Source organism: Bidens hawaiensis, unplaced genomic scaffold (genome assembly GCF_021521415.1).
Source record: "Bidens hawaiensis isolate Kalapana, Puna unplaced genomic scaffold, B.hawaiensis_p1.1 tig00028432_1, whole genome shotgun sequence".
NCBI lineage: Eukaryota > Viridiplantae > Streptophyta > Magnoliopsida > Asterales > Asteraceae > Bidens > Bidens hawaiensis.
Window position 1 is genome coordinate 37,249 of NW_027494634.1, and position 18,531 is coordinate 55,779.

Sequence of the window (18,531 nt, forward strand, 5' to 3'; positions counted from 1 at the left end):
GTGTGGATTCTCCATGAGGTTTTGGTAGTTTTGAACATAGTGATTAATTATGTTAAAACCACCAATTCCATCCTGGAGCTTCAAACAACATAGTTCTCGACGTTCCCGCTATGCGGGGATGTTATTTCCGTTTCCGCCAGCATTGCCCAGAAGATCCTTCTTGGTTTCAATTCCCAGCGGAGCGCTAGGTATGTGAAGGGTTTTGCCTTAACACTGTACCCGCGCTCGTCTTACGGTTACTTTACTTCCAAGGTATTACTGGCGTCAATTCTTTGCGGGTGCTAGGTATGTGAAGGGTTTTGCCTTTACACTGTACCCGCACCCGTCTTATAGTTACTTGGTTGCCGAGGTATACTTGGCTTCAATTCCCTACGGGTGCTAGGTATGTGAAGGGTTTTGCCTTAACACTGTACCCGCATCCGTCTTACGGTTACTTGTTTGCCAAGGTTTTCTTGGCTTCAATTCCCTGCGGGTGCTAGGTATGTGAAGGGTTTTGCCTTAACACTGTACCCGCATCCGTCTTACGGTTACTTGTTTGCCAAGGTTTTCTTGGCTTCAATTCCCTGCGGGTGCTAGGTATGTGAAGGGTTTTGCCTTAACACTGTACCCGCATCCGTCTTACGGTTACTTGTTTGCCAAGGTTTACTTGGCTTCAATTCCCTGCGGGTGCTAGGTATGTGAAGGGTTTTGCCTTAACACTGTACCCGCATCCGTCTTACGGTTACTTGTTTGCCAAGGTTTACTTGGCTTCAATTCCCTGCGGGTGCTAGGTATGTGAAGGGTTTTGCCTTAACACTGTACCCGTCTTACGGTTACTTGTTTGCCAAGGTAAGGGGTGTTTTCCCGCTTACTTTTTTGAATTTTGAATTTTGAAATTCGAAGAGTTGGTGGAAAGATAAGAACAGTCCAAACCTCTGAAACGTCGTGCGACGGTTTCTTCTGACTGTGTCAGGACGTGCAGGAAGTTATGGTGACGTGACAGTACATGGTCATTCCAGACGCTTTTTCAGGCGTGGGCGCGATTTTTCGGGCGCGTGGCCGCGAAATTAATGGTATGCGTCCTGTCAACAGCTGTTGCCAGCTTGCTTTTTGCCACGTGTCATAGTTTCATTGCACCTTCGTTTTCTCTCTCTTCCGCATTAATTTCATCGCATTAATTGCGATTAGTATATAAAGGGGGAGAGGGTTCTTTGTAATCCACACTTTCACTCTTCTCTTCATCTTCTTTGCGATTTCCGGCGAATACTCACCTTTTCAGGCAAGCATTCTCCCGAAATCGTTTTCTTCTTCTTTTACAAGATGTCTCGTGATCTCGAATCTACAGCTGATGACAAGAGTACTGCTGGCGAGTGCCAGTGTGCTCTGCCTGGCGATCTGTATCGGTACGTCGTCAGGAAGTTCATGCTCGAGTCTCTCGAGCCTGAGTTTCCTGAACCCCATCAGACGGTGTACGATGCCCCCAGAGGCAAGATCGGGGTTTATGCTGCATTCTTTGTTTATGGGAATCTTAGGTTCCCATTGACAAAGTTTGTTTACCGTGTCCTTGAGAGGCACGGTGTTCATTTGACCGAGTTGCACCCCATGGCGATCGCCAAGATTCGCCACTTCGAGTGGGTGTGCCGGATTTTGGGCATTGAGCCCTATGTTGACCGCCTGATGACCTTCTACACTTGGAGGTGCATCCAGGGGTGGTACACGTTGATAACCCGGATCAAGGGTTTGAAGATTTGCGCAACCGAGCGCAGTCTTCGCGCGTGGAAGCGGGAGTTCTTCTACATCTTCGCTCGCGCCATCCCCCTTGCCATGAAGTTTAAGAATGGGCAAGTACTTCCCAGCCTTCACGCCTCCAACTACGAGGAGGCGGAATGGTTTTCGAAGATATCCCGAGTCCAATCTCCGGTTTACCGGTTTGCGGAGTCCGGGATGGTGATGCTGGGGATGAGCCGGGTGTGGAAGGCTGCGGATGCGCATAAGATCCCAATCGTCCTCGAATACGGTTCGAACTCTGTTCCTTACGGTATGCTTTCTTTCTTTTTGTTGATTTTGAATTTCTTCTAACTTCTTTCCTGTTTATTTCAGAGGGGAACGACTTGCAGTCGCTCCTGAACCCGCGGGAGGCTGACGGTCCCGCTCGTATGGGTACTCGCGCTCTAGACGAGAACGAGTTGCCCATCCTAGAACAAACGGCGGATCGGTTCGTGGAGGTCTATCCGCTAGGCCATGAGATCCTTAGCGCCCGTCGGCCAGGTAAGGCGCTATTCGACCCTCGACCCCTCAATGTTGAAACCTCTGCTGGAATTCCTCTAATCGTATGTTCTGATGAGGAATCCGCAGATGGTCCTCCGTTGGTGCGGAAGAAGAAGGCTGCCGGCGGGAAGGGGAAGGAGAAGGTGGCCTCCACTGCCGATCCAGCGCCTCGGTCTGACTCGGAGACCGAGAGCGAAGAGGTGGCGGAGAATCCCGGTGGTGATAAGACCACCGCTCCGGAGGTTGCGACTGTCACCTTCGGAGAGCCCAAGAAGACGACGGTGAGCGGCGCAAAGAGGCCGGCTCCATCGGGTTCGTCCCCGCCTCTCCGTACCTTTAGGCTCAAGAAAACCCGTAAGTACAACTTCCTTTAGCTTTTATCTTCATAGCTTAATATCATTTAACACTTATATTCTTTACGCAGGCGTGGATGTTGACGCATTCCAGGGTGGAGTGCAGAGTACCTCTCCGCCAATGACGGTAGGCTTGGTCAGCCTACCTGAGGCGTCGACCCAGGCGCCTGCGCCTGCTTCCGCTGGTTCAGTTGCTCACTCCTTTGAGCCGACTGTTCCAGCTGAGATGACGTCACCGCCGGCTGTGAGTGCTATTTTTACAGCATCTTTCACCGAGCCGGCGGTTACTTTTGCTGCGGATTCCGCGGCGGCGACCGCGGCGGCTGCTACCATGCCCCCGTCATCGGCAAAGACGGCCGATCCATCAGGTACGCATGGGGCTTCTCGCCAATCTCTGCCACCTTCCCATCTGCCTGACCTCTTGGATGGATTTCCGTTGGGTTCAGGTGATGGGTTCGGCGGCTATCGGCCTGTTATTGACCCAACATGTGCGTAGGGTTCTTTTGGCCTATTTTATATTTTTCAATCATCTTTTCCTAACTGCTTTGTTTTTTGCAGTGTCGGATTCCAATGAAGTGTATGTTCCACGATGGAACATTCGCCGAGGAACAACCCTTCGCACCCCTGTGGAGTGCGTGGAATGGGCTCGTCACGCTGCTCCCAGTGGTGCGTTGGGGGAAGCCATGGCTAGCTACCAGGAGGGTAGGCTAACCAATGAGCTTTGGGTTCTCCTGGCCCGGATGCAGCCGCGCGTCGAGCTGCTTTGTCGTGAAAACGACAAGTTAAAAGCAGCTCGCCTTAAAGAAGTGGCTCAGGCGCGGGCTGTCCGGGAGGAGAACCAAAGGCTTTCCGCCGTAGCTGCGGAAAAGGAGAAGGCCTTCAAGGCCCTCGAGGTTGAAGTTCAGGCCCGGCTCGAGGCCCGTTCCAAGGCTGCCCAAGCTGTTAATGAACAGCTTCGGCTGGCTAAGGAAACTGCAAGGAACGCAACCGAGAGGGCCACCAAGGCTGAAGCTGTTGCTGAGCCTCTACGCGTGGAGAATGAGGAGCTTAAAGCCAAATTAGAGGCTCTCCAGCAGGCTCATGATGCCTTGGCGATGGAAGACGCCAAAAAGCTCCAAGAAATCCTGGACCAGAGGGGGGTGCTTGACCATGCTGAGCGTAAGCTAAAGGGCGTCGAAGAGGCTGCGGCTAAAGAAGTGTTGCTTGCCAACCTCAACAAGAGTGAAGCCGAACGCGCCCGTAACGAAGCTCAAGCTGCCCTCCAAGAAGCTCTGGTTGCCAAGGAATGGCTTCTTCGAGAAGCGTTGTCTCAGGTAAGCTTTTCTTGTCTTTACGCTTTTCTTAGTAAATAGAAAAGGTTCTGATACTTGTATATTTTCTTGTAGGTTGTGCATCGGGTCTTCTCAGAGACCTCTTATGATGATGCTATGAGCGCAGCCCTCAACGCTTCTCACGAGGATGGGGAAAAGGTCGGCTTCCTGCTTGGTCTAGGGTTCGTTAAGAAAGGCATCCCGCCTTCCAACTTCCCTTTGTACAATGTTGATACTGAAGCTGTTTACGACCAAGCAGTGAATCAGTACGCCGCCTTCCCGCATCCGGTGGTGGAGAAGGTGAATGAAGTTGCTGCTGCTGATGATGGGCTAGCTATCCTTAAAGCTTTCCTTGAACTGCCACGCTCTACTGACGGTGCTGGTCCAAGTGGAAGTGGCCCTGAAGCCTGATCCTGAAGATCCCTTCCCACTGCTAGGATAGATTTAGCTTGTATAGATTTATTTTCTTGTAGGCGGGTAGTTACCCGGCCATTCTTGTAATGAATCATTGTGAAATATAAATCTTTGTGCGGGTAAGACCGCTTCTTTTATTGGATTCCTTGCTTTATAAACGTTATATGACTTGCATACTTTAGTTTAAATTAGCAATTTTCCAAGTGTAGAATAAGTTAACCTTTGAACGTGGTAGATAATAGGTTGAAGTTTTGCTTCCTCTTTCGTGATTGTGCGGGTAGGACCGTCACTTGCACTTAGTAGGATGGCTAAACTTTACCTGCGTCTAACCTGCGTGTAGGTTTTCCTCATCTTTTCTGAGGATAAGTTAACCTTTGAACGTGGTAGATAATAGGTGTGAAGTTTTGCTTCCTCTTTCGTGATTGTGCGGGTAGGACCGTCACTTGCACTTAGTAGGATGGCTAAACTTTACCCATATCTGACCTGCGTGTAGGTTTTCCTCATCCTTTTTGAGGATAAGTTAACCTTTGAACGTGGTAGATAGTAGGTGTGAAGTTTTGCTTCCTCTTTCGTGATTGTGCGGGTAGGACCGTCACTTGCACTTAGTAGGATGGCTAAACTTTACCCATATCTGACCTGCGTGTAGGTTTTCCTCATCCTTTTGTTATAAATTCTGTTTTGAACCGTTCGACGCGCGGTTGTCAATAGGTTAGTGTTCAGTTCCCTTTTTCATGATTCATGCGGATAGACCGGCACTTTCATTTAATGGGATAACTGAACTTTTCCCCTTCAACTGACCTGCGTGAAGGTTTGTCGTTTTTTGGGTTTATGCGGGTTTTGCCGCCTTCCCCACGCAACGACTTCACGTAATTATGCGGTGAAAACAAGCATATCCGTGTTGAATAAATTAACCGTTCGACGCGCGGTTGTCAATAGGTTAGTGTTCAGTTTCCTCTATCATGATTCATGCGGATAGACCGGCACTTTCATTTAGTAGGATGACTGAACTTTTCCCCTTCAACTGACCTGCGTGAAGGTTTGTCGTTTTTTGGGTTTATGCGGGTTTTGCCGCCTTCCCCACGCAACGACTTCACGTAATTATGCGGTGAAAACCGGCATATCCGTGTTGAATAAATTAACCGTTCGACGCGCGGTTGTCAATAGGTTAGTGTTCAGTTTCCTCTATCATGATTCATGCGGATAGACCGGCACTTTCATTTAGTAGGATGACTGAACTTTTCCCCTTCAACTGACCTGCGTGAAGGTTTGTCGTTTTTTGGGTTTATGCGGGTTTTGCCGCCTTCCCCACGCAACGACTTCACGTAATTATGCTGTGAAAACCGGCATATCCGTGTTGAATAAATTAACCGTTCGACGCGCGGTTGTCAATAGGTTAGTGTTCAGTTTCCTCTATCATGATTCATGCGGATAGACCGGTACTTTCATTTAGTAGGATGACTGAACTTTTCCCCTTCAACTGACCTGCGTGAAGGTTTGTCGTTTTTTGGGTTTATGCGGGTTTTGCCGCCTTCCCCTTGCAACGACTCACACTTATGTATGCGGTGAAAACCGGCATCAGTGTTGATAGTTCATAAAGTATAAATGTAAAATCATCAGCGTCGATGTTTTAAGGAGAATCATTTCCATTAGAAGTGGCTCTTGGCCTTTTCTTTACAAATTTGGAATTGATTTACATGCAAACTGTGTAATTGAGCTCCCTTCCATGTTGGGATGGGAGTGCCATCGAGCCGATACGCACCTGGTTCGGGATCTCGTTCTTTACGCAGCATGTAGTCTCCACATTGAAGCTGGAATTTTTATTCGTGTTTTCCCCAGCTGGGGTTCTACACGCATCAGCCTGCTCAGCGTTCATTGCGCCAAGAGGTGCGCGAGCGTCCCATCTCTGACAAATGCTTCGACCATGTCCTTTACGTCTATGCATTCTTCGATGTTGTGGCCTTTTGTCCTGTGAAAGTCACCAAGGCTTAAAGAAGTGGCTCAGGCGCGGGCTGTCCGGGAGGAGAACCAAAGGCTTTCCGCCGTAGCTGCGGAAAAGGAGAAGGCCTTCAAGGCCCTCGAGGTTGAAGTTCAGGCCCGGCTCGAGGCCCGTTCCAAGGCTGCCCAAGCTGTTAATGAACAGCTTCGGCTGGCTAAGGAAACTGCAAGGAACGCAACCGAGAGGGCCACCAAGGCTGAAGCTGTTGCTGAGCCTCTACGCGTGGAGAATGAGGAGCTTAAAGCCAAATTAGAGGCTCTCCAGCAGGCTCATGATGCCTTGGCGATGGAAGACGCCAAAAAGCTCCAAGAAATCCTGGACCAGAGGGGGGTGCTTGACCATGCTGAGCGTAAGCTAAAGGGCGTCGAAGAGGCTGCGGCTAAAGAAGTGTTGCTTGCCAACCTCAACAAGAGTGAAGCCGAACGCGCCCGTAACGAAGCTCAAGCTGCCCTCCAAGAATCTCTGGTTGCCAAGGAATGGCTTCTTCGAGAAGCGTTGTCTCAGGTAAGCTTTTCTTGTCTTTACGCTTTTCTTTGTAAATAGAAAAGGTTCTGATACTTGTATATTTTCTTGTAGGTTGTGCATCGGGTCTTCTCAGAGACCTCTTATGATGATGCTATGAGCGCAGCCCTCAACGCTTCTCACGAGGATGGGGAAAAGGTCGGCTTCCTGCTTGGTCTAGGGTTCGTTGAGAAAGGCATCCCGCCTTCCAACTTCCCTTTGTACAATGTTGATACTGAAGCTGTTTACGACCAAGCAGTGAATCAGTACGCCGCCTTCCCGCATCCGGTGGTGGAGAAGGTGAATGAAGTTGCTGCTGCTGATGATGGGCTAGCTATCCTTAAAGCTTTCCTTGAACTGCCACGCTCTACTGACGGTGCTGGTCCAAGTGGAAGTGGCCCTGAAGCCTGATCCTGAAGATCCCTTCCCACTGCTAGGATAGATTTAGCTTGTATAGATTTATTTTCTTGTAGGCGGGTAGTTACCCGGCCATTCTTGTAATGAATCATTGTGAAATACAAATCTTTGTGCGGGTAAGACCGCATCTTTTATTGGATTCCTTGCTTTATAAACGTTATATGACTTGCATACTTTAGTTTAAATTAGCAATTTTCCAAGTGTAGAATAAGTTAACCTTTGAACGTGGTAGATAATAGGTTGAAGTTTTGCTTCCTCTTTCGTGATTGTGCGGGTAGGACCGTCACTTGCACTTAGTAGGATGGCTAAACTTTACCTGCGTCTAACCTGCGTGTAGGTTTTCCTCATCTTTTCTGAGGATAAGTTAACCTTTGAACGTGGTAGATAATAGGTGTGAAGTTTTGCTTCCTCCTTCGTGATTGTGCGGGTAGGACCGTCACTTGCACTTAGTAGGATGGCTAAACTTTACCCATATCTGACCTGCGTGTAGGTTTTCCTCATCCTTTTTGAGGATAAGTTAACCTTTGAACGTGGTAGATAGTAGGTGTGAAGTTTTGCTTCCTCTTTCGTGATTGTGCGGGTAGGACCGTCACTTGCACTTAGTAGGATGGCTAAACTTTACCCATATTTGACCTGCGTGTAGGTTTTCCTCATCCTTTTGTTATAAATTCTGTTTTGAACCGTTCGACGCGCGGTTGTCAATAGGTTAGTGTTCAGTTCCCTTTTTCATGATTCATGCGGATAGACCGGCACTTTCATTTAATGGGATAACTGAACTTTTCCCCTTCAACTGACCTGCGTGAAGGTTTGTCGTTTTTTGGGTTTATGCGGGTTTTGCCGCCTTCCCCACGCAACGACTTCACGTAATTATGCGGTGAAAACCGGCATATCCGTGTTGAATAAATTAACCGTTCGACGCGCGGTTGTCAATAGGTTAGTGTTCAGTTTCCTCTATCATGATTCATGCGGATAGACCGGCACTTTCATTTAGTAGGATGACTGAACTTTTCTCCTTCAACTGACCTGCGTGAAGGTTTGTCGTTTTTTGGGTTTATGCGGGTTTTGCCGCCTTCCCCACGCAACGACTTCACGTAATTATGCGGTGAAAACCGGCATATCCGTGTTGAATAAATTAACCGTTCGACGCGCGGTTGTCAATAGGTTAGTGTTCAGTTTCCTCTATCATGATTCATGCGGATAGACCGGCACTTTCATTTAGTAAGATGACTGAACTTTTCCCCTTCAACTGACCTGCGTGAAGGTTTGTCGTTTTTTGGGTTTATGCGGGTTTTGCCGCCTTCCCCATGCAACGACTCACACTTATGTATGCGGTGAAAACCGGCATTAGTGTTGATAGTTCATAAAGTATAAATGTAAAATCATCAGCGTCGATGTTTTAAGGAGAATCATTTCCATTAGAAGTGGCTCTTGGCCTTTTCTTTACAAATGAATTGATTTACATGCAAACTGTGTAATTGAGCTCCCTTCCATGTTGGGATGGGAGTGCCATCGAGCCGATACGCACCTGGTTCGGGATCTCGTTCTTTACGCAGCATGTAGTCTCCACATTGAAGCTGGAATTTTTATTCGTGTTTTCCCCAGCTGGGGTTCTACACGCATCAGCCTGCTCAGCGTTCAATGCGCCACGAGGTGCGCGAGCGTCCCATCGCTGACAAATGCTTCGACCATGTCCTTTACGTCTATGCATTCTTCGGTGTTGTGGCCTTTTGTCCTGTGAAAGTCACAGTATTTACTCCGATCAGCGTTGTGACGATGTCGGATTATTTGAGGCTTTGGCCATGGGAGCTCCTCAGTAGCAAATATCTCGGTGACGCTTTTGGTGAGCGGCGTCCATCTGGAGTTCTTGTTTGACTGTACGTTATCCCTTCCGCCTAACCGATGCTGCAAGCCGGATGAGGTGTCAAAGTTTACCCTTGACTGCCAAATGCCTAGCTTCCGCTTTTTTTTTAATCGGGCGGTAAGGACGTTGTCTTCTCTTGTTTTCTGGGTGTAGAGGTTTGTGCTCTGTGGGAGATCTCTACCCAGTTGCTTCTCCGTTTCCGCAAAGCGTTTAGCTGCTGTCATGATGGCATCCCATGTGGATGGCATGCCATCTTTACCCGTTAAGGTGCGGATGAGCTCTGGGTCGTTCGCGCCCTGAATAAAAGCAGCGCGAACAAGATCTTCGCTAATGTTACCCAGACTTAGATTCTTCGAGTTGAAGCGAGTGATGAAGTCTAGCAAAGATTCATCTTTTTCTCGAATGCACTTGAGGATTGTCCATTGCTCCTCGGTATACTTTCTTTGCTGGCTGAAGTGTTGGCTAAACTTCTGTTGGAAGTCTGCCCAGTCGTAGATGTGGTTGACCGGTAGACGATCGAACCACGCTCTAGCAGCCCCGACAAGCGTCATTTGGAACATGTAACACCACGTGGGTTCCGTCCAACTACTGACGGTTGCCCCCGCTATGAATCTGTTCAAATGATCATCTGGGTCGGATATACCATCATATGTGCCTATGCTGGACATTTGTTTGGCACTTTTTGGGGCGATTGCTTCTGCAATGTCCCTTGCAAATTTGGACGTTCCCGCATTTGCAACGTTTGGTCTGAATGTTTTGGAGAAGTCACGTGGACTTCCACCTGTGTTTTTTGGTTTGAAGGCTTCTCCAAAATGCCTTCTCGGTTGGGAGTCCGTTTCCTTACGTTTCCCTTTTGCCCTACGGCGAGGGTTCGCGTCGGAGTCGGACTCCTCCGAGTCATCGTCCCAGTATTCTTCGAATTCGTCAGCCTGTTGGACGGAACGCAAGCGTTCGTCCAACTCAGCTTGGAATTCCTTTTGACGTGCCTCCGCCCATGCCTTAACTTCATCGAGTGTTTGGCGGGGGAGTCTTGTTCGTTTCTCTAACTGGGTATCGGTGAATCCCAGTGAGCGATTATTTACTGCACTTGCCCCAGCTTGGGTAGCTGGGGTAGTGTTCGTAAAATTTACTTCACTTGCCCCGGCTTGGGTAGCCGGGGTAGTGTTTGTAAAAACTGTGTTGCCGGTATTCCCCCCAGTAGCTGGGGTTGTGGTTACCGGAATTTCTTTAACCATCTTTCGAGAAGTTTGAAAAAACTGGAGAAAAATGTTCTAGCTTTATGCACGGATGGCGCCAATGAAGAAACACTAACCGGACCCCGGGCAGATTACTGGTAACCTGGGGGTTAGATAGATGTTTCCCACGAGGGGTTAGACCCAGGGAAGATGGTTCTTCTGATAACCTGCAAAACAGACACCGTGAGCTTGTCATTGAGAAGGGGGGGGGGGTTCCTCCTTGTGACCACCCTCCGGCGTGAGAATCAGACTAGATTGCTCTTTAAATATAAATGTATATTAAGAGATTGCTAGAGCAGATATCAGGTATATTATGATGATATAAGATAAGATGAGATGGTCATACAATTTGTGGTATTTATAGCCGAAGGTAGGTTTCCAAGGAGGTGTGGCCGGCTGCTACAGTGTTCCTGTTCCACCAATAGTGGCCTACGCACGTGCCCTGCTGGTAGTTGGTGGGTAGGCAGCGGCTGATAGTGACCAGGCCTGCTGTATACTATTCCTTTTCCACCAACTGCCGGCTATGCACGTGGTATGGCAGTAGTTGGTGAGTAGGCAGCGGCTAATAGTGACACAGTACAGGAGCATGCTGCTCGCCATACTGTGGTCAATAAGCTGTCGTATCTTTAGTCAGATCTTTTTCCCATACCTCGTCAGGTACAGTACAGAAGATCTTCCCGTATCGTACGGACTGGCTTATTTGGGAGGGAGTATTCCCCCTCCCGCCCTTGTGCGGGATTGTTCCCGGCTTTGCTCATTCCTTCAGGTGACACTGAGTGATTGAGAGCTAAGTGCCTTGTGCGTGTAGCCTTGCTGCGCGGGTGGCCTTCCCTGATGGCTTGTATCCGAGGCTGCGGGGACAGGCGGAGTCCTTCACCATTGGGAGGCATTTTCTGCGGGAACAGCTTGCGTACTGCGCGTAAGGACGTCACGTCTCTGAGCATGGTTGGTCCTGCGGATCCAGTTGGTTTCTGCGCAGACGTTCCTCTTCAAGGTGAGTCTTGCGGGTCCAACTGGGCTCTGCTGGGACCTACCTCTTCACTCATCATTTAATCATTATGAATATGACTCTGAACCAATCTTTCCTACTAGTGTCAGGCTGTAAACAATCAACTTAATTTATCCTATGGCCCGGTATTCTTCATGTTTGTCATCGTCATATCATTCATTAAATGCTTTAATTAATTTGTACAAAACTTATTATGTCTCCTAGCCAGGTCACCCCATAACCACGCTCACGATGCCCTACAATGTCACATAGTCAACATCAACACAATTAAGGTCTTGATACCAAAATTTTCAAGATTGGAGTGAAAAATACCATATGCTATGTTTTTTTCTTTAATTTCTTGCTCCACAATCATTAATTTTATGAAGAATATCACTTCCTTTTCCCTTTTCTTTTGTTGGGATGCATGCATACTAAAAGAAATGCAATAATGGCCGTTTAAGACAAACCCTCAAGTCGTTTTCCTAAAAGAGTTGGGCTGTCTAAATTTCATTCATCACCTTTCTTTTTCTTTTTCATTATTTATGTTTTATTTTATTCACCGTGTCAGCTTTGTTTGACAAACTTAGCCCTTTATTCATCGGGGTGTCCCTAGAGGTGCACAAATCGGTTTTTTTGAAAAAACCGGTTCGGTTTTTAACCGGACCGGTTTTTTTTATCCAGAAAAAAACCGGTTCGGTTAATAACCGGACCGGTTATTAACCGGTTATTATTGCTGAAAACTCAAACCGGCCAAACCGGTTTGGACCGGTTTAGAAACCGGTTAGAACCGGTTATTAAACCGGTTTTTTTATAACCGGTTTTTAAAAACCGGTCTAACCGGTTAACCGGTTTTTTTTTTTTTTTTTTTTTTTTGCTTTAGGGTTTAGGGTTTCGTTGTTAGCATTCTTTGCTTGGAAGATTAAAAACACATAACTTTCATTTATAGCTTTTACATTAAAAATACAAACATTAAATCGTTATCGCATATTCGTAACTCAAAAATACAAACATTAAAGAATGTTTAGACACGATTACATTAACAAGTTGATGTTTGTTACTCATTTTCTTCGCTACCCGATCCCGAGCTATTCCTTAGGTAATCGTCGTACGCGGCTTCTTCATCGGTCATTGGTTGAGTGTGTCCTTGATTGACCTCGTCTTCATACAAGGCCGCCTCATAGTCCATTTCCCCCTCGAGTGAGCGTTGATGTTGTGCCCTGTCTAAAGAGTCCAAGTAATCCTTGTAGCAAATCGACATCTCTACAGCTGGTGGAGTGAGTCGAGTCCTCCTAATCGATATAACCCTGCCAGAAACAGAAAAAGCAGACTCCGAAGCTACCGTGGAAGCTTGGACCGTTAGTAAATCTTTGGCCATGGCGGCGAGGATCGGAAACTCATCCTCCTTACCTCTCCACCAAGCCAGCAAATCAAGACTTCTAAATTCATCCGGAGTCATGTGTTTCACAAAGTTGGTACCACCATACCTTCCAAGTTCACTGCTTGGGGTGTTTACCCTTTGACGTTTACCGGCGTCTTCCCAAATCATGTAGTACATCCCCATTTCAAGGTCGGTTTGGGATTGGGATTGGGCAACAGCTCTTAACGAGTCATGAATTTGGGAAGACGACCCGTATCTTGTAAGGTAAACATCATACATGTTTGCCAAGGTGGTGTTGAAATCATTCTTTAAAGTTTGGCTATAATAGGGGTTTTGATCGTCGTTTAACCCTAGCTCATCACAAATTTTTTCTATTAAAGCTTCAACACCACCAACATTGATGCAAGGGTTTAACGCAGCAGCACAGGTCAAAACAGCGGGTAGTTCTTGAAAATATTTTTTAAATTTTTCTTTCATTTTTACACCCATATCAAAATAAGGTGCACCCCTACAATGAAGGTCACTCAACTTTGTGCACATGACAGCAATTTTTGGTAAAGCAATGGGGCTTGTTGGATAGTAAACCCCGGATAAACTACTTGTGCAAGATTTAAAAATTTGAAGAACCTCCGTAACGATCTCAATCAATAACCAGTTTCTAGGATCGTACGGTGCACATTTACCCCTATTTGACAAAATTTGATGAAACGCAATTAACGATTGTTTTTGTTGGATGGCTTTCTCAAACATTTCACAAGTCGAGTTCCATCTTGTTGGACAATCCCAGTTAGGCCCCAACCATTGACAGTTAGCTTCTTCACAAAATTTTTTGTATCTTGAAAATGTTGAATTGTTGCTAAAAACATCTCGTAACATTCTTTTAAAATTGTTTCTTTGCGTTTCGATCACGTTTAACCCATCTTGCACGGCCAAGTTGATAATATGTGCAATGCATCGGCTATGAAAAAACGCTCCATCACAGATAGGTTTATACTTTAATTTTAAATGGCCAACCGCGGCCGTATTGTTGGACGCGTTATCAAACGATATTGAAAAGATTTTATCTTCAATCTTGTATTGTCGAATGACTTTATCCAAGAGTTTAAAAATATTTCTACCCGTGTGCGGGTAATCAAACAATTGAAACGCAACGGTTCGTTTCATCATTTGCCACGACCGGGGGTCAACCCAATGAGCCGTCACACAAATGTATGAGTCGGGAGAACCATTAGGTACCGACCACACATCCGTGGTTAAGTTCACACCAGTTTGTAAGTTTGAAAAGTATGAAATTAGTTCGGCTTTAGCGTTTTTCCATGCTTTAAGCATATCTCTTCTAAGGGTCGAACGACTTACGTGTTGGTAGCGTGGTTGAACATACGTTTGCATCATCTGCGTGAATTGAGGGTTGTCGAAGTGGTTGAAAGGAAGTGATTGTTGAATCACAAAGTTGCCAAACTGTTGACGTACCGCTTCAAGGTCGTACGTAAACACCGTTCCTTGATTCGTCATCTCCGGCTGCGAACTACTTCCGGATTCGTCCTTCAAGACCTTGCAAGAGGGCTTTTCTACATGAGCTCTTAAACTGGAGTTTGCTTCTTTGTTATAAAACTTCAAACAATGTTTGCATCTAGCTTTTTGGGTTCCGTTAGACATTTCGCATAGGTCGAAATGTTGCCAAATATCTTGGTTTCGTTTCGTGGGGATGACCCGAACGACGGTTTCTCCCGTGTTCGAGGCACCCATGTTGACCGATGAAGCAGCACTTTGGGAGGCCATGATAATCGACTACGAATTAAGAGTGGTATACTCGAGTATGAAATAAACGACTACGAAAGAAGAGCGTTTGGAGTTGTATAATCGCGTATGAAATAAACGTTTAGAGCTTTTGGAGTTGTATAATCAAGTGTGATCTAACCAATACCCAACCTAAACTATATATAGATGTTTGTGGGGGTAAAATGGTAAAAAAACCAAAAAAAAACGGCTAAAAAACGGTCAAAAACACAAAAAAACGGCTATAAGGCCGTTTGGTAACGTTCGAAAACCGGTTAAAACCGGTTAACCGGTTATTAAAAAACCGGTTAACCGGTTTTTTTTATAACGGTAATAACCGGTTATTTTAAAAACCGGTTAACCGGTTTTTTAATAACCGGTTATTAAAAAAAAACCGGTTTTTTTATAACCGGTTATAAAACCGGTTTTGGGTCCAAAACTTATAACCGATACGTAAACCGGTTACGTAAACCGGTCAAACCGGTTTTTAAAAAAACCGGTTTTTAAAAAACCGGTTTTCGGTTAAACCGGCCAAACCGGTTCCGTAACCGGTTTTTTTGACCACCTCTAGGTGTCCCAAACCATACGCAATGATTAACATTGCCCACAACATCAACTTATTGTACAAAGATTTTGATCAACTTTTACACACACATATATATATATATACATATATATTTCCATTCATTTTATTTGTTAGATATGTAAAAACGATTTAAAAAACTATATGTAGCGCATAAAGTTATATACATGTACCTTGTACTCTATATACACACATCTCATGATATGAGATGCCTATATATATATAACTTTTTTATTTGCTTTAAATTTCTAACCTTATAATTGAAAGAAATAAAAAAAATTGAATGACCGGTGGTATAGTTTTTATGTAACTTTGTGGTTTTCAAATAAACCCTCCCACATATATGAAAAAAAGAAGAAAAAAGAAAAAAAGAAAAAGTGTGATTTTTTTGATTGATTGATAGAAATTTTTAACTTTTATATTTTGAATTTTTGGTAATTATCTTATTTGATCCGTTACACATATATTGCAAGAAAGAGAGAGAAACGCCTTTTACATTAGTATTAACTCTGCAAATTAATTACGTCTACTCTTCAGTCTTCAACACCATTAATTAATTGTTTCGGTTTTATCCTAAGTGCACGTTTTAAGGTTACGATTGCACATGCATATATTAACGCTGGTGGGAAATGAGACTTGAGAGCCGTCCTTTTTATAATTGTAAACCTTAACACATGTTATGTCGTACGCACCAGATTGAATTTTTATATATATTTTATAATATTGTGACATATTTTACACGATTCGTTCCAACTGATATTAATATATACTATGATATTTAGTAGCATCTTGTAGTTTTGTGAAAATAAGAAAAAGGAAAACAATTAAGGAAGTTGAAAAGCACACGCCACTTGAAGCCATTTAATCATTTCCAATTGGTATTTTAAAACACCACTCAACGTACAATATCATCAAATTACATGCATCATCCTAAAACAAAACAATCACAAGCTAGCTAGAGCATAGGATCCTCACCACCAGCTACAACTACAGATCATGAAGTTATGGGAAAGAAGGACAGGAAGAATATGAGCTGCAGGAGGTTTAGTGATGAGCAAATAAAGTCACTGGAGTCAGTGTTCAAGAAGGAGAACAAGCTGGAACCAAGGAAGAAGCTGGAGATGGCTAGAGAGCTGGGTCTGCACCCACGGCAGGTGGCTATATGGTTTCAGAACAGAAGGGCTCGATGGAAGTCAAAACAGGTGGAGCAAGACTACAACAATCTCAAAGCCGATTATGACACCTTAAATCATCGCTTCCACTCCTTAAAGAAAGAGAAACATGACTTGCTCCACCAGGTACGTATAGCTAATTTGCTTTTCAGTTAATTTGTACTGTTATTAATTAGCTAATTAATTAACGTACGCACAGTTAAGTAACCTATGTAATCAGCTAAAAGAGCCTCATGAAATCAAAGACTTAGACAGTGGGTCTGAAGCCGCAGAGTTAGAGTTGAACGGTTTCAGCGGGGCATTGGAACATGACATGGCTATATTTTCAGATGAAGATGACCCCATTATTCCGATTAAAGAAGAGTTAGACAACAATATGCAGGAGGGTGCAGATAAAGAATTAGAAGAAATAAGCCGACATGAAAACACCTTTGACCAGCTGGGTAGTCTTAATTTTGATCACTCATGTTCAAACTGGTGGGACATTTGGTCATCAAACAAATAGACAAAATTAAGCTGGTAATTAAGATCGACTGTCTTAGGCATATACATACATACATATATACATATATGGGGTTTGAATTAGAAGCTAGATAGGATATATGCATGCATAATATGATCGATGTAGCTTGTAACTTAAATATTTAAAGTATTCCTACTGACAGAGAACGTACTGCCATGGGATCGAATGGCAAACTGGTTGTTAAGTATGAGCAGCATGTGGACGGGCTAGCTAGCTAGCTATTTGTCAAGATACAATACTGTTTGTACAACATATATATACTACTTCTGTGTTTGTCTTCACGTATGTGGATTAATTGAGCTGAAAATGATACGCCATTCATTGCTAAATTCTATTTTTTAATGTTATTTGATTAACAATCCATAAAGAGTTGATGCCTTTTAAGGTGAATGTCTTTAGGCCATGTGTTGTGAAAGGGCTTAGGTTTAGTTACTCAAAAAGTAATGCTACATTGCTACGTAACTGGCACGTAGGCAGTAGATTATTAACTAATAGCAATTCAAAAAACAAGTGTTATGGAGGAGGTTAGTTAACCAAGATTATTAAGTAAACGATCAAATACGCGTAATAGTTAAAGTAACAACACAATTATTAAAAGAGAACTTTTCTATGCAGCATAGGTAGGTTGTATCTTATGCTCTACAAGTTGTTTTATGCATTGTGATGTATAAAGGATGCTGTTTTATTTGTACCTGATCTTTTTATTTTTGGTGTACACGTTGGTTGGACACGTCTGTGAATTGAAATACTAAAATGTGCGCTCCTGTTTGTTGGGTTAATGCAATCACTCTATGCTATCATCTATTCCTCTCTCGCTTTTTTCTACACTTCACCACCGGTTGACCATCGCAGGTCCTTATGTCTTAAGAGACGAGATTCATGAGTTTCCTTTCTTGTGCGTCCAGATTATATAATTTAATAGGGTATTTTGTTTTTCATCAATTATTAAATAGTTCTTCATTAAACACACACATACGCATACACATATATATACATACATATATATATGTATAGGGGAGACTTCAAATGAGAATCCCTTTGAGTTTTAAAAACTCAAAAGAACTCAGTGTAACGATTTTTTTACGCATGCATAATATATGTAGGTTACATACACGTAAAAAAATTAAAGAACTTTACGCACCGAGTCGCCTTTTTACACATGTGTAACGGACGTAAAAGTTAGTGTAACTACTTACATCTTTATTCTCTTTCATATTTTGACTTTTTTGCCAGATTTAATCTCAACCACATATTCCAATCCATTTAATTAAATGTGTGACATAGAATGGAGTTCTTAAGTTCTTAAAACTCACCATGGTTCTCAAAAGATCCCTCCCCTATATGTATATGCATGTATGTATATACATGCATATATACATATGTATATACATACATACATATTATGTATGTATGTATAAGTGTGTGTGTAACATGAAGGTTGGAAGAAGAATATTTTGAAGAAAGACAAAAATCCCGTCTCCTAAGAACAAATTCCTCTAAAATGCGTCTCTCAAGACGAGTTTAAAAATCTCTTTTTCCTATAATTTGAAAATATGGACGGGCTAAGTAGGAAATATAAAAAAACAGGGAGACTGTACTTTGAGAAAAAAATTTAGAAAAAATTTGGATTTTCTCAATATTTCAAAATAATTTGGACTTTATCTCCAATATTTTTTCAAATTTGATATGCGTCCTACCTTTCTTTAAAAAATTTGAAAAAAATTCTCAGCTTTAAAAAAAAAAAAAGGCTATTTTGGAAAATTTCCCATAAAAT

The 18,531-nt window shown here is 44.0% G+C and overlaps 1 protein-coding gene across 1 annotated transcript; it reads left to right on the forward strand.

Moving 5' to 3' along the window:
- Window positions 1-16,066: 16,066 nt before the first annotated feature.
- LOC143576947 (uncharacterized) lies at window positions 16,067-16,739 on the forward strand. Its single transcript, XM_077060920.1, has 2 exons — window positions 16,067-16,360; window positions 16,434-16,739. Exons 1-2 carry the CDS (start codon window positions 16,067-16,069, stop codon window positions 16,737-16,739), a joined length of 600 nt encoding a protein of 199 aa, XP_076917035.1.
- The last annotated feature ends 1,792 nt before the right edge of the window (window positions 16,740-18,531 follow it).